The sequence below is a fragment of the Sebastes fasciatus genome, chromosome 5 (assembly GCF_043250625.1).
Source record: "Sebastes fasciatus isolate fSebFas1 chromosome 5, fSebFas1.pri, whole genome shotgun sequence".
Lineage (NCBI taxonomy): Eukaryota > Metazoa > Chordata > Actinopteri > Perciformes > Sebastidae > Sebastes > Sebastes fasciatus.
Genome location: NC_133799.1, coordinates 14,342,197 through 14,366,741, shown reverse-complemented (window position 1 = coordinate 14,366,741; position 24,545 = coordinate 14,342,197). Strand labels below are relative to the sequence as shown.

Sequence of the window (24,545 nt, the reverse complement as noted above, 5' to 3'; positions counted from 1 at the left end):
CCATAGCAACAGCAGGGGGGCTATCAGGAGCATCTTTGATATAGGTACATGACTCTGAAAAAGATCTTGTCATTTCTCTCTGAATAGACGGCATGAAAAAAAGATTCCTTTCCCCCCACACCTTTTGGTGTTAAAGTGGGCTTCTTTAAGCGGAAATTTACCCTGTCAGACACTCTACTATTCCTCTTTCTCAACCAGCACTTGTAGACGCATAAGCCTGTACAGGAAATGCCATCACTGCACAGAAAGAAAAAAAAATATGATCCCGTAGCTTAGTACTTGATGATTTTACTGTGTTCAGAAAAAAACAAAAACATGGACACCAGCAAAGTCTGGTAGCCAAGAAAGGTTTATGTTTTTTTCTTTCTAATCCGGAAGAATTTGAACAAATCACAAGGCATCAAGTGATGCCGCCGCCAGACAAAATGAAAATGCACCGCACCAGCAGGAAAACACAGCCTCATCAAATTCCATGTACACTTGTATGTAAATCAACCTTAAGGCCTAATTAAGCTCTATGGGCTCATCAAGGTCATAAATCCCCCTTTTTTTTTTCATAATGCATTATTGACTTCACATCATCTGCACATGTCGGCTGACTGCACTCGCACAAGCACACAATGTCATCTCACTGTCTAATATCGGATAGCCCTGGGGCCAGGCGGCGGGTGTGTTTGTGTGTGTGTGTGTGTAAGAGAGAGAGAGAGAGAGAGAGAGAGAGAGAGAGAGAGAGAGAGAGAGAGAGAGAGAGAGAGAGAGAGAGAGAGAGAGAGAGAGAGAGAGAGAGAGAGAGAGAGGGGGGAGTGCTTTTTTTTAGGTCACACAAAAACGCAAGGACATCTTCTGGTAATGAAATGGCTGCGATGACCATCAAACAGTAAATTTCGTCCTTAACAAATGGGTAGATTTCAGCCCTAAATTACAATGCATTTTAAAGATTACCAAGGATAGGTCGAGGCTTTGTGCCAATTTTATTATGGCGGTGTGGAGGTAAATTAGGTTCAATTCGAAAAATCCTTCACTAAATTAAGAAATGATATAGAATTTAACCTTACACTTGAAATGGCGCAAATTGAAAGTGAGCTGATAGCGCTTTAAAATGTGTTTTGTTCGATTAGTAGTGGACTGATCCGATGAGTCACTCCTGAGGAGAATTGATATAATGCAGTCCCTGCTAAGAGTCACGGTGCCTTTTAGCAGCAGCGAGCTCTTTGGACCTCATTACTCAGCCTTATCAGTGACACAATTTCAGAAGATATCAAATGACCCAGAGTTTAAAGGTGATAAGGATGTGAGTCATATGTTCTCCTTTTTTTTTTTTTTTCAGACTGAATTTGCTATTATTTCCACAGTTTCCATTACAAATGATGGAAAAAAAAGTGGACTGAGATACATCGGGTAGCCCAGACTTCCTTCTCTGCTCCAATGAAGCGTTTGATGCTCCTCGATTCAATAAGGAAGCATTTCCCAATGGGTCACCAGTGGCAGTACACACAAATGAGAAGGGTCCATCTGCTTGGTTTGCATTCCCAAAGTGCACTTCCTCAAGCAGACCACAGCAGTGGTCCCTCTTCCCGGGACTCATGTGTATGCATTTGTGCCACATTATTCAGCCAGTGCTTCAACTGACCCCCACCTGGCATTTAAATTCCCTGACCAACCGGGTAGTCATGCCCTGATGACACGACTGCTGCTCCAGCTGAATTCTTTATGCAGCTCTTATTCAGACTACACCGCAGACTCCTAGGTTAGGTGGATTGTTATGTGACACAATCCTACTTAACTCGGATACACTGGCCTCCTAGGCTTTTGTCTCCTCACAGGACTCACTCAAGGTTATGCACATATCCTGCACAGCTACAGGGTACTTCTCAGACAAATGCAACACAAAGGAAACAATGGTATTTATTTTTTTTGATGAAAGAATAAGTTTTTTCTTTTAATCAAGGGACTATTATCTTTAGATTTCCTGCGGTTCAAGGATTCCATCTCATAATACTTGGGAGAGAAAGCTGGCCAAGCGAAAATTTAATTTTACTCTTGTTTCAATTCATCAAGGATTTATTGGCTGCTATTCATTATAATCCAGAGGCTGGATATTATCTTGATGACCTTCCATCTCATATGCATTTTTCCCCTTCAGTGTACTGATTGTTATAACATTCAAAAGAAGGTTCCCCCCAACATTTTTTTATTAGAAACTTTCAGATTTGGATTAACCTCGTTTGAATCAAGTCCACAGACTATAAGCCTGCTTCACTTCTCCATCTGTTTCCAGCCCTCACATGTCACAGCGGGGGCACTTTGAAGTTCTCATTTAAGGATTTATCAGATGTCTCTCATGCTTATCGGCCTTAATTATTGCTTGTTGGCCATTTAAAATAATTTGGGGGCTTGTGGGGGGTTGCGTGTGTGTGATGGAAATTAGAATACAAGAGTAACTATTAAGCAAAAGGCAATGGTCCAGCTGGGCTGAGTCAGTATTATAAAAGACAACTTATATACTAAGAGGGGTTGATTCAAAACGACATATCATTTGATATTGATTTGTAACGTCTCCACGGGGGAACTCTGTCTTTGACGACTATTTTCTTCAGCCCATTATTTACTTGAGAGGGGGGCTTAAGAGCAGAGGCCCAAGCCCTTGACATATGGACGCACTCAGGGGTCATTATGACTCAGAAGGTCAAAAGCCGAGTCTCCCGCGGTCAAGTCGAAGTGATCTACCACAGCACCCGACGTGTGTTATGTTTGATAAACTCACACTCCATGACTTCTCTAAATTATGACCGACAAAAGGTTCAATGAGTTTAAACAACTTAATTATTGTCTCGCGGCATATTTTAGCAGCCTGGCTTTGGTAAAGCAGCTTTTGGACATTCTTTACTGCAAAGAAAAGGCTATAAGAAGTTTGAGCAAAAGGGGAAAATACCAGTGAAACTCTGCAAGTTAACAAGCTTCATAAATGGGCACTCAGAGTTCCTTCAAAAGGCGCTGGTTCTAAATCCTTTATATTTATGGGCGTAGTTTCACCACCCCTCGTTTACAGGAGCCTCTTCAGGATTTATAGCTGCTCTAAATCAAGACTGAAAGCAAGAGGACAAAGAGGATTCCACTAAGGGCAAACAGGGATATCTTGCATCTGACTCTCGAGCGTGAACTGTTCAAATCTGTGAGATCTTAAGCCTCCGGATGTATTATGTTCTTATAAGAGAATCTGTCATTACTAGTTCAGTTATCAGTTTTTCATTGCGTGGCATCCAAACCATAACCACACTTTCCCTGTGCTTCAGTGAACATGCCTTTCAACAGCACCCTCACAATGAAAACGTGATTACATACCGCTTGAATACCTGCAGATTGTTGTTGTTTACATTGGGTATTTCAGCTGATATGGGACGGAAAACGCACAGGCATGAGTCAATGGCTCCATAAATAGCAGTTCTGATAAAACCACTTCAATGCATTCACCCCTCGGTTGCTCAAATCAGACGGTGCAGAGGGACTAAATTGCACATATTGATAAAAGCATGTAATTCACAGTATATGACACAGCATGCCCGGTAAGGCATAGTTCATGATAACAGTTGGCACCAGTCTCGAATTCACAGAAAAAGCTGAGGTCTATGTAGGTAACAAGTGAATATTGCAATGCTGCACTCCATGTGACCTGAACGCTGCAGACTAATCACCTTAAAATTCCACAGTATTACAGTAGCAAACAGGAAACCAAGCTACATTTTGCCCTTTGACCAGCTGAGCTGGCTCATTTGTCTGGCGCGAAGGTGAACATGCTGGTTCCTGTTTGAAATACCATCTAGACTGGATAATCAAAAACATTCTCCTCATCTGCCCCTTCCAGACTTCACGAGCAGTCCTTGCGTGAGGTCTGTCTGCAGTCCTTGATGTCCACTACACAGGCTCTAGACTAACTAAAGAGACTGTGGTATTGTCTCAATACACACGCCTTTTGTGCCACATATACCACAACCGTTAAAATCTGTTCCTGGAGCTAAAGTTAAAGACACATTTTTATTCTGCCACAACAAGCAACAAATATAGAAGACAGGAGAAAACAGAAACTTTAAAACTGGAGGCATATCTCTGACAAATTGAAGCCTGCTCATACAAAGATGCCCACATACTGCTAGTCACATCTGCTACGGTCCGATCAGACACAACCAACAAAAGCACAACACAATAAATGTTCCATGAATAATGGGTCTTTGGTTATAGACCACTGCACTGGAGATTGATAAGGTTCTGTATTTGGGATTCAGAGAGGAGACTGGATGGGTTATCAGAACATATTTTGTAGATTGTTTGGGATATACTTGTTAGGGGCCCACATGTTTCTACCTGAGCGGGAACAAAGTGAGACAAAGCATGACGGTAAAAGACAAGGCAGATAGGGACATGTGGGTAGGTGACTAATCTAGGGTGCCTGCGATCCCACCCAGCGAGGGCCTCGTGAGACCCGTGTGAATGCCCATTATCCACAAAGATCAGCACCGAGAATGATGGGAGAAGGTAGGTTTCACACTAAGTCGGAGGCTCTGTCACGCTGAACCACTCTCCCAGACAAGTCTGAAACCCAATTAAGGACCATGTTAGAGGTTGAGCGCCATGTCGTGAAACACTGTTGTTTTGTGTGAGAAGTCTGCAAGACTCATGACTTAATTAAACAAATGGCCACATCCTTGCAAGAGAGAAAAACAACACAACTCAGGAACCTTGAGATAAGTGAGAAGTTAAGGGATAAATAGCCTCATAAAATACCATTTACAGTGTCCCCGCTATAACTAACACACGGAGGAGAGCAATTGGAGTAGAAACAAGGCGTCGGGTCTCCTGTCTGAACTGCTGCATCGGTGTCATGGCCGAGTTCCCAGCATGAGTTATGGACGGCGACAGCACACAACAAACTAATGATGCTTCCCAAGGTTATCTCTGCATAAATAACCATTAAGAAGAATGCTGATGCAGCAGCCCAAAACCCACACACCGAACATAGGCCACCAGGATGGCGGTAAAAACATTTGGCAAGGGCAATAATTATGAGCTCCATGCTTTCTGGGTTAGTGGAACATCTTTTAACTGCCTAGCCAGGTGAAGGGAGGGCCTGTGTTTGGGTGGGAGGGAGGAGGGTGGCAACATGTCAAGAGCTCCGCCATGCTCTTGCATGACAAACACCAACCTGGAGCCACCGGTGACAAAGCCCTAATCCAGAAAATCCCTCCTTCCTTTGCTGAAAATCCTAATGAGGATTTGAAGTGCTCGGCAGGGAGGAGACCCAGGGGCTGTGGTTACACCTTGCCACTGCTTGCTCTCCCAGTCATTGTCTCCTTATCTCCTTATTGGCCAAGCCTGGCTGGCGATGAAAGAGACGTGACAGCATGGCGGGCCTTCGTACACAGGCCCCACGCCTGCTTGGCTCCACGGGGAGCCAGATTCCACAGTCTGCCGCCGCAAACAACCAGGATGACATCAAGCGGGAGGTGGAAAGACAAAACCGACAGAAGTTGTTGACTAAAGACACACGAGACAAAGGAAAGACTCACCCTTTTAGCCTTAACTGTTTTAGTGCCGTCTCCAATATGAAAGCTGTACAAACCTAGCTTAATAGGCAAATAAGCGTTTCATATTGTAATTACCTAAGAAATTATTTGTTTCTTTTAACAAATTAGCTAAGGGCCAGCCTTTTCAAAGTACCTCAAATACCAAATTAAGTGGTCAGGGAACAGGAGTGTGGCGCCCAGCGGGGTACCACGGACACAACTCTGGCACAAATTAGTACTTCAAAAGAACAGGCCTACTGCCCGCGGTTCCACACACTGATGGATACTATTTTAATTTTTTTCTTTTTAAGATGCACAAGCAAAGCTGCTGAGAAAGAGGCCCCCTAGTGGAGAGAGCTAGAAGCAGATTATTGGTCAGCACAGATGCAGTATCTTTGCCTCTGAATAATAGGCTTATGATATCTGGATGTTCACCTGATGGGATTTACTTGCTAGATACTAATCTGCTTTCCGTGTCCACTATCAGCCTGCCGTAATACAGTTAACTGTGGAATGAGCGCAGGAAAGGTAAAAAAAAAAAATGAAGGAATGACCATTTTCAGAGAGTACTATAAATATGCTTTCATGGTTACAAGAAAAGGCTAACAGGAGCAAATGGGTGGTGGCACAGCACTGGGAGGTGCTGGATCCTGTTCTTGTAGGTTCGGTCTCACAATAAGCCCAGGGCTTTTACTTCCAGTAATTACATTTCAGAACACCTCGATTGTCTATTTCACTCCATTCACTTTGAGATGAAGGCTTTAAGTCTCTCCTCTTTTTCCTTTCACATGGTACAAAAAGAGGACTTTTAAAGGTGCCCTTCCCTGTTGCCCTTGAGAAATCTCAAGTACTTCAAACATTTCCAGCTTTTGAGGAGAAACAATAGTGTGGTTTCAGGGTGTACGGAGGGAACAGAAATTCTCTGTGTCAGACTTGTTCAAACAAGTTCTGCCACTGAAACGCAGCTTTTATATCATGGCCAACTCTTTATGTACCCTCAACCTCACAGACATAACCACCATAAGCCCCATAGCGATGGAATGACAACATGCAATCTAGGGAGAACAATTGTCGTTGAATCACTGTTACATAAAGTCCCCATGACCTACTTAACATTACTTTGCTTTTATTGTACTCCTATAAAGCAGTTTGCACACTGTAAAGCCGCATGATAAGGAAGCTGATCATATTTTTCTGATCGCTGACACATTTTCTGCTGGTTTATTCTTGGCACTCTGTCTGGCATGTTGCAAACGTTGCCCTCCCTGCCTCTCGACACAGAATCCTTGCTCTGGCTCTCTAATTCTGTCTCACCGTAATTCTAACAATCTTCGGGGGAAGCCTTTGAAGAGAGCGTGTGGCTGAGCTAGGTGTGAATTGTTATTCTGTCGCTGATACAGACAAATCCCTCCAACCCCACCAGACTTGACTAAATTATTTTCGGAAGACATGTGAGCCAATTTAACCATGTATTGCAAGGTGGAATCGCCACGTTTCTTTTTCTTTTTTTTTTACATTTTTGCAAAAAAAACATTATTACTTCATAAATTACACCTTCATCTCATTTTTGGTGGGGTTGCTATGGTGACATCCACAGAGGACACCGGTAGGACAAAAGGAAATAAACCTGCAGCTTCAAAAAAGATCACCATGAATGCCTGAGGGCAAACCGGTGTTGATGCAAAACAATATCAAAGCAGGTCGGAGTAAAGCATACTGATTAAAGTGATAGAAAGAGATGTCTGGTACTTCCTGACCTCTCTCGCCTACCTTAAAGTCCTCATCTGTGTTTAAAACTACTTAATAAATGAATGCTGTTTAATGACTTAAAGGGGGAGTCCAGAATTTCCGTTTTTCACTTTTTCATAAAGTAGCTTGCAGGACACAGATTTTAAAAAAAAGTTAAAATCGATGCAGCAAAGGCCAAGATGTCTGGTCTTTTATTCCCTAACAAAGCTCCAAAGAAACTGGTTCCAACCCCTTCCCTGATGCAACTCATTAATATCTTTTGTTAGACACCCTCCCTGCCTGTTAAATACCCATGTCATTCAAACTCCACACACACAGTTTGTAATGCAGACTTAAAATGTCAAGTTTCATGAAAAGAAAACGTCTCAAGCCCTAGCCAGGATAACCCCTGATGGCATCATCAGACTTTGCAAATCTCCCTCCAGAGCCACAGAAGACATGATGCAATTGTTTTAACAGCCTGGATAGTGCACCATGTGATGAGTAAAATTAATTAAAATCGGTGCCTCTTAAACCTGCAGTAGGCAGAATGTTTTTGGCATCACTGGGCAAAAATTCCATATAGGCTTTTAGCATATTGTAATTCAAGTGTTCTGAGAGAAAACTAGACTTCTGCACCTCCTCATGGCGATGTTTTCAGGCTTTAAAAAATCTAGCCCGTGATGGGAGACTTTGGCCAATCACAGGTCATTTCAGAGAGATAGAAAATATGAATCAATATTCTGTTACTGTAATGCCTATTTCTTGCCTCAGATGTTTTTAGAAACATCTTGTAGTGTACTATTTAGCTGTAAAATTAGAAAGTTTGCTCTGGTTGGTGGGCGGTGTTTGGTATTTCCTCAACTGATCTCAACATGGCTGCCGGGTCACACACTTTCTCATTTTCAGGCTCCAGCTCGGCTCTGATTGGTTGTTTTCCTCCGATCTGGGAAATCTTGCAGACCCTTTAAAACTGGGAAAATGTTTGGGTTGTATGTTATGACGAAAACCCCAGATGATATTTAATCTCTTATTATCATTATGTCCATACTGATATTGATTTTGATTACAGTATCTATGTCACTACAAGGCCCTCCTGGGCTTTTGTTGGTTTACGGACATACAACAAGGGCACTGGCTTAAATGTATGCTCCAAGATCGTAAAACAATCACAGTGTATGAAACTACTGTATGATAACAAAATAATTATCAGAATTTTAGCAGTTGTGCCATGACTGTAAACAATAGTGCACTTAAAGAGACGCGGTTCACAATAGCGATGGAAAAAAACAAACAAATGATATCTCCAGTATAGCATGGTTAATTCTATATCCATATCATTAGGTTCAAATGTTCTAAGCCCTAGGGCTCCTTTGATATGTATAGCACTATGGCATATACAGTATACTATTTATATATATATAGCATAATTGAAATAATAAGCCAAATCAATTGTAGAAACTAATGTCACCGAGTAGGCTGCTGGGGTCGTGGATGCATACAAGCAATTTTTCAGTCGTGAATAAAATAAGGGAAATGGGAGATGAAAGGCCTGGAATGACAGCGAGTCAGCTGAGCCAATGCAGATAATACAGTCGTGTGTAGTTGTGGAACCGATGCAGTAAAATGTGGAGGATGAGACATGTATTGTATAGAAGGAGGTCAGAGAGGAACACTATCCCCCACAGCTACGGTTTCAATCTTGGCTGTGAGTATCTCTTCCTTCAAACACAAAAAACGAGGGGAAAAAGAACCAAACTTAAGACTATTTACAGCATTGCAGTAACCCATTTAATTCAATTATAAAAATGCATTAAAAAGATATTAGGGGTAGACGCAGTTTAATGAAGCATGTTTACTTGGGGATATTGTTTGTAATGAACTGTTTCTGGACTGATCTCTGCGGTTGGGATGTGAAATGGGAGGGAGGTGAGGGCGGAGGGGAACCAACAAGAGGCAGAAAGGTGAATAACAAATGTCATCAGTAAATGGGTTTATTACTTTGGTATGTTTACTCCTTCTTTCTCCTGATTTCCTCATGCACTACCTGTACCTGTACTTTGTGCAATGACAATAAAGTTGAATCTAATCTACGGTCACTGCTTACTCGTTCTGTTTGCCTGGGGAGTGTCACCTCCGAATCACATGTCACCTGTCAGCAAGTCTCATAAAATGTATCCTACCAATGGCACATTTCCAATGCATGGTACCTCACGGCTCTACTCAACACGACTTGCTTGGAACCGTTCTTTTTTGGTTTTCCATTAGCAAGAGTTGTGGATAGTACCTGGTACTTTATTTGGTACCACCTCGGTGGAGGTTCCAAGCGAGCTGAGCTGATACTAGAAGGTGGAGTTAAAACACTGCAGACCACTGATTGGTGAGAGAGAATAGGCAGTTAAGCTACCGCCAATTAGCCATCGCAATTTTAATATGAACTTGACCCTTATTTTTTAAAAATGGCAGCCCACAAAACTACAGCGTTTTAATTAATGACGTTAAACTAGGTGACGGTAAACTACGTGAAGTCTAACTACGTGATGTTAAACTACGTGATGTTAAACTACGTGACGTTTAACTACCTGACGTTAAATATACAACGTTAAACTACGCAACATTAAACTACGCAACGTTAAACTACACAACGTTAAACTACGCAACAATAAATTATGCAACGTTAAACTATGCAACGTTAAGCTTTGCAACGTTAAACTTTGCAACGTTAAACTATGTGACATTAAACTATGTAACATTTAACTGTGTAACGTTACACTACCCCACACAATTGAAGAAGTGCAGACGTTCCTCTGTTTGGTTGCCAATGAAAGGATCCAGTGAGTGTCGCGTTGAAGATGATGTCACAGCACTATCAGGTGGCATCGCTATGGCGATCAGCTAAGAATCCCACATACACTGAGCGGGTACTATCCACAGTGCAAAACGAAATACAGAAAAAAACCTGGTACCAAAAGTGAGTTGAGTCAAGCCAAGCCAAACCATACATCCTGACCATTAGGAGTTAGTAGTGTAACGCCAAGATCCCTACCTGGCTTCCCACCTTTCAAACACTACCAGCTGAGTTCTACGGAGGGCCTGGTGAACCCAGAATCCCCGCAACCGGGGACAGAAACTCTCCGGGGTAGTGACTATCTTTCCTGTCCCCTGAATATGTTTAATTCTATATACCTAGGCCTTGAAATTGAAAAATTTTATCTTTACATGACATTTGTGAAACGATATGTCAGTGCGCCAAAATATAGTATATGGAGTACACATTATGCATAGCCATTTAAGTGATTTTCTGTGACTTTCTGCATTTCCTCAATCTACTGAAGCCTAGAGAGACCACACACACCACGCACTTCTTACATGAAAGATCAAAACCAAGCGAGATGATATATGAAAAACACATATGGTAACTTAAATCAGTGCAGTGTGACTCGCTACAGCGTATCAAGCATCTCGATAAATCAATACCTTCCAAACTCGATTCAATAATCCTACATTATTGAGTGTTTTGAAAATCAGTAAAGCAGGTATAGTGAACAGTTGGCTGGAGCTTCAACAGTTGGCACCAACGAGCCCAATCTGCAGTGGCTCTTTTGATAAATTGCACTGCAAAAGATGCCAACTTTAGTTTAATCAAAATCCATTTTTCTAACATCTGAAGCAATGCACCTCCATTCACATGATTAAACACTAACATGTACAGGATACAGTTTATGAGATATGGTTTGGATGCATAAATCTTGTAATTACGAGACAGCTGAGAGTGATTTAATGAAAGCTAAACGCACTATGATTAAAACACATTCGGGCTTTATATTTTTCGAGGTGTGAAATCTGTGTGTGTCTGCCACGAGACAGAACATTTTAGCGAGGAATTTACAAATGGATCCAGCTCTGATGCCACTGGGAACAACTGACGCTTTCAAGCAGAAAATCTCAGACAAATCACAATTTACCAACTAATGAAACCACTCAAGATTATCCCCCATCCGCCTGTGCCCACTGTCCTCAGAGCTGCATTACTTACACGAGCACCGTCTGCACTCTGAGGAGCAGCTTTGGCTGGAGTCACAATTTCACTGCTCATGCTATCTTCCTAAATAAGACAATAGCCAAACAATATTTTCTAGCACTGGCTGTCATTGAGCCTCATTCAAAGGATGCTATACTGGCATGAGAACAAATCCATATGTTTTCAGAGAACACAAACACAACATATGTACTTACCCTCTGTGGAGTGTACTTGGGCTAGTGTGATGAGAAACCAGCAGAAGGTGTGTAGATTCAGCAGGGAGCATGCCATGGCGCCCGGTGTTGATGGTTTGTGGCAGGTTTGTGTCGTGACTAAAAAGGGTTCTGATTAAAAAAGTCCAAGCCAACCGGTCTCAGAGATGCTCATCATTGATCCTCGCACCTGTGGAGCAGAGACCAAGAGAGATGTTCAGTTCAGGGATGAAATTTATTCCAACGTGGTGAGAGCTCTGTCCCTGTGTGATTTCACAGAGGAATTCACCCTGTCACACTCTTGCCACAAGGCACTTGATGCTGCATTTACATTCCACTGCAGAAATGTGACAAACCTTAAGCTGTGAAATGCTACAAACCCACGCAAAGCCACTGAAATAAGCCCAGAAAGTCAATAATCCTGAGAAGGGAAATTACTTAATGGCTGCTGAATGCTAACCATTTCGCAGGCGGGAAGGGGCGGGACCAGCGCTGTCATCAAACAGATAAGGTCCATCTCCTCATGATGCTAACCTTATCAGGGATGTGTCAAATTATAGTATAGTAAAATAACATATTTATAAATTTTTTAGCATTTTTAAATCTAAATTATGTAAGATTTTTATTTCCCTACAACACAAAGGGACATATCAGTAGGGATTTTAAAGTGATGTGGATTGACTTCACTGTATTGTGGAACAAAAGCTTCCCGCAGAGTGAAAGTTCAAATCAGCCCTATGGTAAAAAAATTCTGCCGACTCTCCAGAAGAGTTGCATCAGGAGGAACTGACCGACTGTAAATTGACACGAAGTCAAAACTCTACAACCACTTGGCGGAAATGTTAAATTAACTGACAGTAACATTAAATGCTAAAAATATCCATGGTAATAGCTTGGTGAACATTAGCCAAAAAGCTTTTCATCCTGCTGCTACAGTCATATTGGTTTGCATTAGCTTGGTTGGTGTCTAAATGGAAAAAAATATATTTTATAATAGAGGTGAATGTATGCTATGTCTTGTTTGATCAAGATTTTATTTGTATTAGTTATTTTTAGAACATCTACATGGCTAATTAAGCATCCACGGTTTAATCGGCTACAATATAGTGTTTTTAAGTCGAATTTCCTACTACTGGTACTTCACTTCTACTTCAGCAGAGGTTCAAATGTAACCAGTACTTCTACTTGACTGATGCTTTGTGACTCTTTCCACCCCCGCGCCCCAGCCAAACAAACAAATAAAGAAACACTACCGAGCAAATGGTCATTTCTCTTTGTTGTGACTGACCACAAACCACCTTATCTCCCCAGCAGCCTCTTCCCTGCCACCCCCTCCCTCTGCCTCACATCTCTACAAACCAGAATTCCTCTCTCCCCAGCTCATCCATACCTGTCCCTCCAGTACTAAGTCTGTTTGAATGTTTGTTTTTGCTCTCTTTCGCTACAAAAGCAAATGGCCTCCTCCCTGTCATGGATACAGTGCTGGAGCTGCGTAGGGTGAAACCTAATGCCTACCTGCGCGCCCAGGCATGCGTTTCACACTCCTAACGGCTCCCTTTTGTCTGTGTGTTTACACTGCTGGGCTAAGCTCGGTCCTCTCACTCCCATGAACCATTAGCACATTCACCATGGGATATGGCATCACTCTGGCAACAAGGCACACAGGACCCCATTAGAAACTGTTTTTTTTTTTCTCTTCTTTTTTAGTACATTCAAAAACAACATGCCATTTTCTTGTGTGTGTGTGTGTGTGTACAGCCCTGCAGTTGTTTGTTAAGATTCAAGGGACAGAGTGTTATCCGTCATGCGAGCAGCTAACAAGAGAACTGAAAAGACGGTGAGGAATTCTGTTTGTCACGTACAGTCAGCTTCGGCTGGTTCCTCCACTCTGGAGAATATCCGCGGCCTGAGGAGTCTTTGATCTATTTTGTCTGAGATCTCAGACAGGGTAATAATTCATCACGGAGAAAACATGCGGAGCGCACACATTAGCCAACAAAGTTATAATTAAGCCTGCCATAATCAGCTCATCTAGTATGACATTACGTCTCACCTGAGACCTCTAATTTTAGAGCCATTTATAAGAGGTTAACAGGAGCAGAGCACATGCAGCCACAGTGTATTTAGTTTCTATGGAATAATATGCAGTCATGAGACTTGACAAATGAAAGTTGATCACGGAGACCAAACATATTGGATTGCAACAAAACGCTTACCCATGTCTTTTAGATGATCAGAGCATGTGGCACCAATTAAGTCTATCAGGCTACGACTAATCAGCCTACACTCGAGGTCCATACAGTATAACGAGGCCTTAAGCAGATTGGCTCCACTATAAAGCTGAACATAGTGAGCATATAGGCTTAAGGGGCTTCATCCGTGCACACAGTCTTACTGTTTTGTCCACTTAGTGAGACAGACAACACTTAGATCACGCACTCATTTACATGCGAGTGATAATAATCCCAGTCAGTCATTATATTGTCATGCACAAAATAATTTACTCAGCTTAAATGTGCTAAATTGGGATTGGGAGCATTTTCTGTTGCCTCCGCAGAGCTCTCAACATGGTGACGGCTGAGCCGGCGGCTCGTAGCTAACAGTGTTAACAACGCTAACAGTGTTAACAACACTAACAGTGAAACAACGGCTGACAGAGCTAACAGTGTTAACTTGGGTGGAAACGGGAGGGTGGGTGCTACACTTCCGCAACTGGGGACGGCGTTATCAGCTGTAACCTCCGTATGAGAGCAGTGCAGAGCGAAGGCCGTGAGCTCACATGCACTAAAATGCTGCATTCCATTTGAAGTTCCCAGTCCGAAATTTGAACTGGAACGCCCCCTGAAATGGGATTTTACGACTCGGAAAGTCGGACGAGCCTCACCGACCACGACCTCAACATCCAAGATTACTGCTCTGTACATCAACAGTAAAAAAGCTGTAGTATTTTACAGATTATTAACACTTCTGTCTTATTTCTGTCTCATTAAATCAGTCATACACACGCTCTTAATATTGTATCGAGAACCTTTAAAGTAACAGTTTGTCTAAGGTGTTTACGTGGATCACGATGGCCCGGTTTCCCTAGTAAGTTTACATGAGTTGTTTGGTATCTAACTTCATATAAAGACCAACAGGAAATAGTAATATAACAGGAAAATGGAGCGACATCTTTGGTGATAATTGTTTTTAGCATCACGTTTTTACAAAGCAGATTCCCACATCAGGAACTATCACTTGAGGTGTTAGTTGTAGCATTAAATTCGCTTCACTGTCACTCAGAAATATTAGTTTTATTTTCCCACCATGCCTAGCCTTGTCATTCTTTTATCAAATGTAGTCCCACTTTGCATGTGGTTCACTCCATGACCTCTGTGGTACGTGCGCAGAATCAAAACACAGACACTATGGGATATACCTGCCAAGTGCAATTTCAAAGACTGATGCTATGCCTGCTTGGCTTACGACCTTGACACCAGATAGATAACCTGGTTATGGTCTTTATATGGTAGTTGCAATAATTAGTTACCTTACTCTGGTTGTAAATGATAAGAGTGTGCACGTGCACACACTGATTGTCCCAATACAGATTAACCCAAAACTTGTCTTCTGTCATACCACATTGCCTTCTTAACCCCAAAACGATCAACACAAGGTAGTGTTTTATTCCTCTGTTTTGCAAATGAAATACCTGAGTAAACATGAATTACATCTGAAACAGGTAAAAAAGCATGCATTTCACTATATTTGTGTGTCTTTGGTGGCTGCGGGTGCTTGTGTTTACATATGTAAACAAACTATTATAAGTCTCTGCCTGAGATAACAGCGTTGAATCAATATGATTATTCTTGCTCCCCTGTCATCATTGCTTAGTGTAAAAAAGAGGCGGCGTGCTCAACAGACCTCCTGTGTCAGAACGTGGAGACAAAGACAAAATGCCTTTACGCAGTTTTGCCTCCGAGGCAGCCGAGACCCCCCGCTACGAAAAAAACGATGCAGATGTAGATCCCTAGTACATGGGGATGGGTGTTCTGTAAATCGATGATAACAGTCCTATACTTTAATATATTTTGCATCATGCTGTGAGTGTTTAACATGCTGAGACACCAAAGGCGCAGACTAGAAGGGAGACTGCCGTTCTCATTAAACGTGCTGAGGTCTCCCCTCTCAGCTGGGGGTTTCTTTTCTCGCTCCGCCTTGAAACAGAATCCGACGGAGATCGCACCTTGGCTGTTTTCTTAAATAGCCCTCGACTTGGGTGTGATTTCGGAGCGGGTTTTAGCATCGGCAACGTGTGCTGTGCTGGGGTTAGGAGTTTATACGGGGAGGGGGGATAGACAGATGATGAAGAGCATCATGATCAACGCGGCTGCTTCTAATGCACCAGACAAGCGATGAAGGCAATTTTCTGTGATTGTTAAGCACAGATTGCTAAAATGTCAACAGGCAATGCGCTGTTTTGGCTAAATATGAAGTCATTGCAGACATGTGTTTAAGTACTCTGAGAAATGGAGAAGCCACGGGGGTATGGGCCCAGAGGCTTCAAACATATGTGTGCTTGATATATTCACAATACAACAGAATGCTTTATAATCGACAACTGAGTGACAAAATTGTGAATTGCAGGATCCCAGTTGGCCCTCTTAAGAACGAAAAAAATAAAAGGCTTAGTAACCGGGAGGAAGGGGGTTATTAGATGGGAGGGGAGGGGGGCTGATTGAAAAGGACAGTTTGAAATTTGAATGCGGCGGGGGTCTGAAAACAAGAGGCAGATGTCAAAGAATGCCGGGCTCCTTAGACAAAGCTCCTGGTTGTCCCTCTCTAGCTGTTAGAGGGCCACAGGAGAATAGAAGAAGAGTTGGGCTATTCTATAAAACGAGGTCTGGGAGAATGGAGGGGGGACCAAGAATAAAGAACCTGAATGGGGGAGGGGGGGTCGAGTTACAATGAGAGATTGACAGCTTGCAAGTCTTGCTTGACCCTCGAATTAGCCCCTGAGCTTTCAACAAACCTCAAGAAAGAGTCGGGATGTTAATTGTCACGGAACATCACAGGGATGCAAAGGAAGGGAAATATGGGGCCGGAGATTCACTGAAATGGAAATCAGAACCAACGGACCACCACATGTTGAATGGAGGGAACACATTTGGTTTCTATTGGGTTTTCCCAACAGCATCCTCATACATGAATTCATACATACTATAAGACTCCTCTTATCTCTGTTTCTCTTACCCACTTTGAGGGAAAAACTGAACTACCTGGGGACACAGGGCTCAGTCACAGAACACTCAGCCTCAGCCGTGGAGGAAATATATTCCCAAAAGAGATTGTGTTCCTGCTTTGACACTGCTGAAGATGTACAATTTGCAAGCGTAAATCAGAAAATTCGCACTCCGGAGGGGGAGAGATTGGGCTGGTGATCGGATGAGTCTGGCGCCCCACTGAGTCAGATGTGGGGCAGGGAGGAATCAGAGGCTGACCCCTCTGCTGAGGGAATGATTGAGAGCAGCACAGGGCCAGAGGAGCTGAATGACACCCAACCAAACACTGTGTGACTGCTGGCGCCCCAAACGCAGGCCCTGACCCTGACGGGAGCTCAGCCAGGGAAATACCAGGTCAACACGCATGCTGCACAACGGGACTGCTCAGCTAGTTGTGGGAGGGAGGGGGGGAGGTAAAGAGGGAGAAGGGGGAAACAAAGCAAAGTATGAGGGGGGGGTCAAAGAAATATAGCGGCAATGAAGGACGACTGTTGCGTCACCTCACATCGCCTGTGTCTTGGCCAAACACACAATATTATACAGAATACAGACTACAGCCAACGGCAAACTACCACGTACGTTCTCCGCCTGCGTGAGAGGGAATAACTCTCCATACCAGCAGGTGGCGCTAGTCTGAATTCTGTATAATAAATGAGAAGAACCTACTGTGTGTGCCCTCTTGACTTTACTCCTTTACTTGCTTTACTTGCTACGCTTCTGCAACGACGCCGTCGGTTGGGACGGCGTTATCAGCTGTAACCGCCGTATTACATCAGTGCGAAGAAGGATCTGTGAGCTAGCCAATGGGGCACACTCACATGCACGACATGCACGACATGCACTAAAAGCACGCGAGGCCAGCCTAGCTAAGTCAACAAAGCACAGAGAAGCTCCGATTACAACACACACAGAGGGAGAGTGACTTCAATCTCTGCTCAGGTAGAGGTAACTCCTCTATATCTTTAGACAGCAAATAGTTTGCTGCTATATTAATGCTCTGGGTATTATATAGAGCACCTTTAAAGCTGTTATATAACTTTTTATCAGAATACCATAAGCAAAAAATAATATCTCAGATAGTTCAAACATATTATGGCCAGAGATATCTGATTAAGACGGGCATCCCTTGTACTTACACTGTGTTGCAGGCTGACAGTTACTTGTCATTCTCAGATATTACCTAACCCATTTCATCATATTAGAGTACATAAAAACAATTGTTTTTTTGAATATGTGGATCATAACGTTTGGATTAAATGAGTCATTACCCAGCTCTTATGCAAGCCGCTGCACTTCCACAGAAAATACAGTAGCATGCAAGAGAGCCGGAGCGTGTGACATAAGCGTGGCGCTTGTCATGCTCATAGCTCTTAGTGTCTGCACCATTGATCATTTTTATGAGCCACTCAATTAATCGATTAGAGTACTCCCCACTGGTCAGGACATATGGCTACTAAATAAAGCAATCATGAGCCAAACGTTGGAACACTCTGACTCATCAATACATTTATGGAGACAAAAAAATGGAAGCATTGTCAAGAACAATGAGATGGAAAAAAAAAATATATTTCAGGTGTAGTTTTAAATTTGAGAAAGCCACGTTTATCAGTGAGTATTCCCTCATTTATAAATAATGTGTTTTTTTATAGGTCTCACATGTTTTTAACTGTATCCCTAGGCGCTGAGTGCTACTTTGCCCTCTGCTTGAATATATATTAAATCCGTAGCCTCATAATCACTTTAGCAATGCAACAAAAATCCTATTAGCGCTGAAAGATACCTACACCTGTCTGTCCACACGGATTATAGCCAGATGATTTGCCACGGTAACAAAGTTTTAATACAGGTTCCATACGTTTTTAGGTGTAATTTTGATGTTTTACTGGGAAGTGAAGTGGATTATCTCAAATGAAATTTCAAAATGTCATTTCCACTTGCTGATAGCACGAAACTATTCCTTTCAGGTCTGTTGCGATAAGAATGATTCAGCCAGGGCCGTTAAACGGTGTCTTTGCCAAATGTTCCTCCGCTTAGGAATTAATAGGCTGACATTAATACAGCTAGATAAATAGGAAGGTCAGGAATGGGAGCCCTGCCATTATATGGGCATCTCATGGTGATAGCACCTGCCAATCAAGTCCAATAAGTCCTTGACACGGCACGGTTCACCTTGGAATACACAGAGCGCATGCAATATGTAGCGTATACTCTCCTGTCCAAGAAACCCAATCCAATTAGTACGTGCACATAAATACTTTGCAGGGCCGTTGGTCGGAGAGCACATTAGGACACCGGGAAAGAAGCGTTTGCTGTGTGATCCAGTTTGCCATGGTTAAATTAGTCAAAACAGATCAGGTATTATTTATAACAACCGAGCTCGGCAGTTGGCCCAGACGCTCTCCCAAACTCATCTTCTCAATTTTCAGCCCGAGTACGATCATCGTTGCGCTCATGCAAAAATAACACAATGTGGCCGAGCAAAGTCGAGCAAAAACATGAACAACTGCACACAGAACTAACGAGTGTCGGCCGGTAAAAGAGTCCCGAGTCATTCATGTTGTTTGAACTAACAAATAAACAGCTGAGGTCAGACATTTGCTCATTGTGGTCACGTTCGTTGACAAACTGTCATTAAGTTCGGCAGCTTGTGTCACTTATTTATTTTTAGCGTTTCCACTCATCTGAAACAACATGTTTGTTTGCAGAGAAGGGGGCCGAGCCCTTTTGGATCAACAGGGACTGGTTTTAGTCTATGATAATAATGTGCTGTATTTACTCGGATACGCACCAGTAAGCAGCTTTTGTGCCCCCCCACCCGGCTTTTCAAAATGAGCAGCTGAATGGTTAAAAACCCCCTGCTCCATCCTCCTATTAAGGACCTCGCTATCAATAATGCACTGTGATCGCGAGGCGTTATTAAACAGGATGATGAATTTTTAAGGTAGTGGGCAGCAACAAAAAACACCAAGAAGGTAACGGAGAAGATGACTTGTGAGAGACACGTTTAAAATGGGAGCGGAGCGAGAAGGAGAATAAGCCATTTATCCACGTCTTTACTCGTTTCAGCAATGAGAAACTGAGCAATTATCTCTGGGACCAAAAAGACTGGGGGAATATGTTTCAACTGCACCTTGAATGAAAGATGTGTCATTAAGTAAATCATTGGCTTACAGTGAATGTGCGATCCTGATATTGAGTCTATTTTGCACAATCCACATCTAAAAGCTCCCAAAATCCTTCTCCTCTTTGTTTGCTGTGCTTGTTGAGCTACAGCTCCTCCTGTGTGACTGGTATATTTAACAATGGCTTAATGCTAGCTTTTACCTGGATTCACCTCATCATTGCACTTGAGCACCCCGGAATATATTTTTCTCTCAGCACACATTTGCTAAAAAAAAAAAGCATCGAAAAAGACTTTGAATATTTCTAAAATCGCTCGGAAAATGCTTAAATTGCAGCCGCTTGGAAAGCGGTGTTTTGATTTTTGAAGGATGCTAATTCTTTCAGATTGGAGGCATTGTGCATAACGTGGCCGACCTTGGCTCAGCGTCTAATTGAGGCTTTTAACCTTTCTGTGGCCCAGAGGAAGGACAAACAGGGCCAAAAAAAAGGGACACCACATAATCTCAGTCCTCACTAAAATAGAAAACAGCACACAGACCTTACCCTCATAGCAATACTACACAACATATTTTAGCAGTGGAGTGGATGTACTTCATCTTAGCACATTTCTACCCCAGCGCTGCCGTATCTATTTTCAATCTAAAAAGATGGCATGAATGCCTTTGTGAGACGGGGGTGAGGGGGGGGGGGGGGGGGGGGGGCGGCGTATGTCAACCTAAAACAAGGTATAGCTCTGTGTCTCGTCAGGAAGCGCAGACAAAAGAAGTGGGTGTAGTCTTTTCCTGAATGCAGCCCTTAAATCCTCAATCAGTATACTGCCCTGACAGGTAATGGTGCTTGTTCAACCTGATGACGGTGCATTGGCCTTTGTTTTTGTGGGGTTTTTCCAGACGGAGAAAATGTCTAAAAAGGCATTTAGAAATGATCGCTTCACACGCTCGGCTGCACAATAACATGAAACGAAAAATGGTCTTTTTAAAAAAGGATCTAATACCACATTTATACACAGCAACGTGACAAAATAGAGTAATTTGTGTTGAGTTTTCGGGCTGCGTCGTTAGATTTCCTCGTGCGGCTCCAGTGTCACTACTCCTTGCCCTCTCCCCACTTTCAGCTGTGACAGAGAGCGGACAGTTTTGGGGCTGAGCCTTCTCCTCAGTGTTCATTAGCATAACATCAGCACTGAGTCGGGGATTGTGATGCAAACAAGCTCAGATTGGCTCATTCATTCAACCCCCCCACCCCCTTTTTAATAACTAAGGTGCTATAGGATCTCACTCCTTTCTGTACAATGGATCAGCCTCTTTAGGACTAAGAGTAGATTTTTAAATAAGTTTCAACTTCAATTTGGATGTGAGAGATGTCATCAAGCAAACATTTCTTGGCTTCCATTCAGTAGAAGAGAGTGAAAGCTTTGCCCGAATCTAAACACATGGCATACTACAGGAGAAAGATGGTAAAAACAGACAGTAGGCTAAAAAATATAACGGTTTGTTCGAGTCAGAAATACCTCTTTTCAAAAATATGCCCCGCTTCATTCCAGCTGACCATGATTCAGGCTTGCCATGATTAAAGAAAAATATGTAAATGGGTGTGTGGCTTATGCTATCGTCCTCTGCCACCCACAGTAGGACAGCAGATACAGCAATCACTGCTCCTGCACCTTGTGTATGTTTAATATGTGTTTGCTCTTTTGTGATAACAAGGAGGGGGGGCGGACGACAAACAGGGTTTTCTTTTTTTGTTCTTTTCTTTTCTCTCTCTGAATAGCTGGACCAAAGTCAGGGAATCTAAAGACACAAGGAGAGAGGGAGCACACAGATACAGGAGACTGTCAAGCAGACGGCGATAAAACATTCACTAGGAAATTATCTCCCTGTCATAAGGCCCTCCTGTTTTGAATACCAAAGGGATTCAAATTCCCAAACAAACTCTGAAAGGTTGACCAATTTCGTGCTCCGCCAAACGATAGCGGATTGCGGCGCGGGGTCGCACCTTTGAACCGCCGCGCCGGAGGTAGAACGAAGCAGAGATTCTAATCTCTGTATCTCTGCATAGGTAATCCACTGAAGTGTAATTGCTACAGCTCTAAGTTACACAAAATAATGACAGGAGAATAAGACTCACTATGAATATGAAGTGAGTGTGATAACAGAGTCCCACGTTGGGAGAGAAGGTAACGCCGCGCTTCGACAAGGGCTCTTGCTGAGGAGGAAAAGTCTCCTCTGAACAACAACAAGCGCCTCTGTGAGGCGGTTTGCACGAATTCAGAGCCGTGAGGATGAAAGATGATGTTTTATTTGCCAAAAAGAGCTTCAAGATAATATCATAAAGTACCTTTCCTTGACCTCTTCCTGTTAACATAACCAACAACTAATGTCTTTGTGTATACGCTGTAGTGATCTGATACAACATAAAAGAGACACATGAGAAGGAGATGCACTTTCTAATGAGTTTTGCATTTTACATAATTAATATAGTCTTGTTAAATTACAGTGCAATCTGATGCCTTGTAAGACACTTCCTTGAATTCACACACATAGTTAGAGTTGGACCTTTTGCCATCGCCGCCCTTTTCAGCTGCGTTTTAGAAAACCTGTCATCGCAAAACACGGAAAAGCACCAGCTAGTTAAGTGTGATAAGACTGTGTTTGCTTGATGCTCAATTATAAAAACATGTTTATACTTTACTGTCAACCAGGGCAGGTTCGATTTCAAGATACATGAAAAGCCGATCAACACTTCGAACTACGGGGAGCATCCTATGTGTTTTACGAGACTCTGAAACACAAATGCATACATTAATAATTTACTGAATTAAAATAGAAAAACATAACGCTTTAAAAGCAACGTCTTGATTTGCATTCCACAAACTCTACTAAAATGTGACTTAACAAAAAAGAAAGCTTGTGAATAACAACCACAGGTTAAAAGCAGTGATTCACTGTAACTTCAAAGGAGATATTCTCGTCTAGCTAATAAATATTCAGCCCTGTCCTGTGAATATTTTCCATCTCTGTCATCCTTCTATGTTTTTATACACCAAAATATCCTCAGCGTCAATTAGCACTTTTGTTTGGGGGCTATCGCTGCATGCTCCAGTTGTATGAATCGCGTTATGGAAGCTTCATTACACATTTCTGTCTTGGCACAAAATGTTTAACTTCTGTTAAATACCAAGTTATGCAGCTGAGAGAGAGAGAGTCGTGGCAGTGATCTCTAGAATATTGTCCCGCGGGTGATGTGTGCACTGCACACCCCTCCCTCCGCTACACTGCTTCCATTATGCACAGGAGCCCACGAGCCTTTTCAGGTGAGGGAATGAAAGATCGCTTTTTTGGCCCTCGCGGTAAAGTGAGTAGGCGTTGCAGTGTCTGCAGCGTTCACAGTCTCTCGCTGATTGTTAGACTCGGCTTCAGTTTCTGGTAGCTGCATTTCAACACTACCATTTACAGAGCAAAAGTTCCCGGGGTTCATCGTCGGCAGATCTGTTAGAGTCACGCGAAATATCTTAACATCTTCACCTCTATACCGTATGGATGTGATCGAGCAAACCATGAAACTTCTCCATCCTTTAGGCAGGTCTCGGCCTCTTGGAGCTGCCGCTCCACGCCTACCCCCGGGCCTGCCGGACCTATTTCTGATGGTAATGGCTGCAGGAGCCGCATCCTGTCAGCTCACTCCAGACTCACTAGTAATCAACTCGGCCTGATGAATGACGGAAATGCCACTGGCTCCACTTTTTGCAACGACAAAAATGCACCCGTCTCTGCCCCCCCCCCCCCCCCCCATTTGACTGTCCTCTTTACACTGCTTTTCTCCTATTTCCATCAACTACTACAGAATAGCACTCATCACATTGGTTCAGCTGCTGATGCTGAAGCTAAAAATGAATCATGTGTTGCCGGGCACAGATGCACTACTTGAGAATGTGTGCAGCTTGCTCAGAGCTTTCTGTCTGGTCATCACTTAACCTTGCTTTGATTTTATCATTGGGTGATTCATAGGGGAAGAAAAAAAAAAACATGTTTGTCTTAATGCTCCTATTTGAGGTTTCTTATGAGAGCATAGAGACACGTATATTGTAGATCAAGATTAAAAATGTTATATTAGTTTGCCGATTTTAGCTTTTCGGCATTGGATTTATTAGGCAATGTCTGCCAATCGGTGTCATCCATCTCCACATAAGGAAGGTTCTTCAAAAAGTAATTTCAAGGTTTATAGACTGGTTTTATGAAGTTGCAACCAGCTACATAAAACAGTCTGTAAAACCTGGAACATGACTTTTTGTTAAACAAGTTGCAATTACATTTCCGCAGTCCGAGTGAATCCAAGAACTTCGTCTACCGCTCAGTAGACGGGTCACGGCATTACGGGGCTGATTAAACACCTTAATTTATTATAAAAAATACTTTGACGAACACTGATGAGATAAAAAAAAATTAAAATCTTGCTGTCTAAAGAAATCTAAAAATTTGGGGATTTTGACTTTTTCGGATGAACTGAAGTTTTCCTTTATAGACTTTTTCAGCTAAATAAACCATTTAAAAATATAATTTGTCTACCTAAGAAATGCATCGTCACAAAGCTGAAAACAAACTTCATAGGACAGCGACGCAATTATGATACCCTGAATATCTTT

General features: G+C 42.6%; 1 protein-coding gene across 29 annotated transcripts in view; it reads right to left on the bottom strand.

The window, feature by feature from the left end:
* Nucleotides 1-24,545, bottom strand: part of adgrl2a (adhesion G protein-coupled receptor L2a) — a 118,790-nt gene that overhangs the window by 72,115 nt on the left and 22,130 nt on the right. For all 29 annotated transcript variants that reach the window (XM_074635167.1, XM_074635194.1, XM_074635184.1 and 26 more), the window contains one exon: nucleotides 11,523-11,709. In XM_074635167.1, coding sequence (XP_074491268.1) covers nucleotides 11,523-11,598 — 76 coding nt within the window. In that variant the 5' untranslated portion in view covers nucleotides 11,599-11,709. The remainder of the gene's footprint in view (nucleotides 1-11,522; nucleotides 11,710-24,545) is intronic.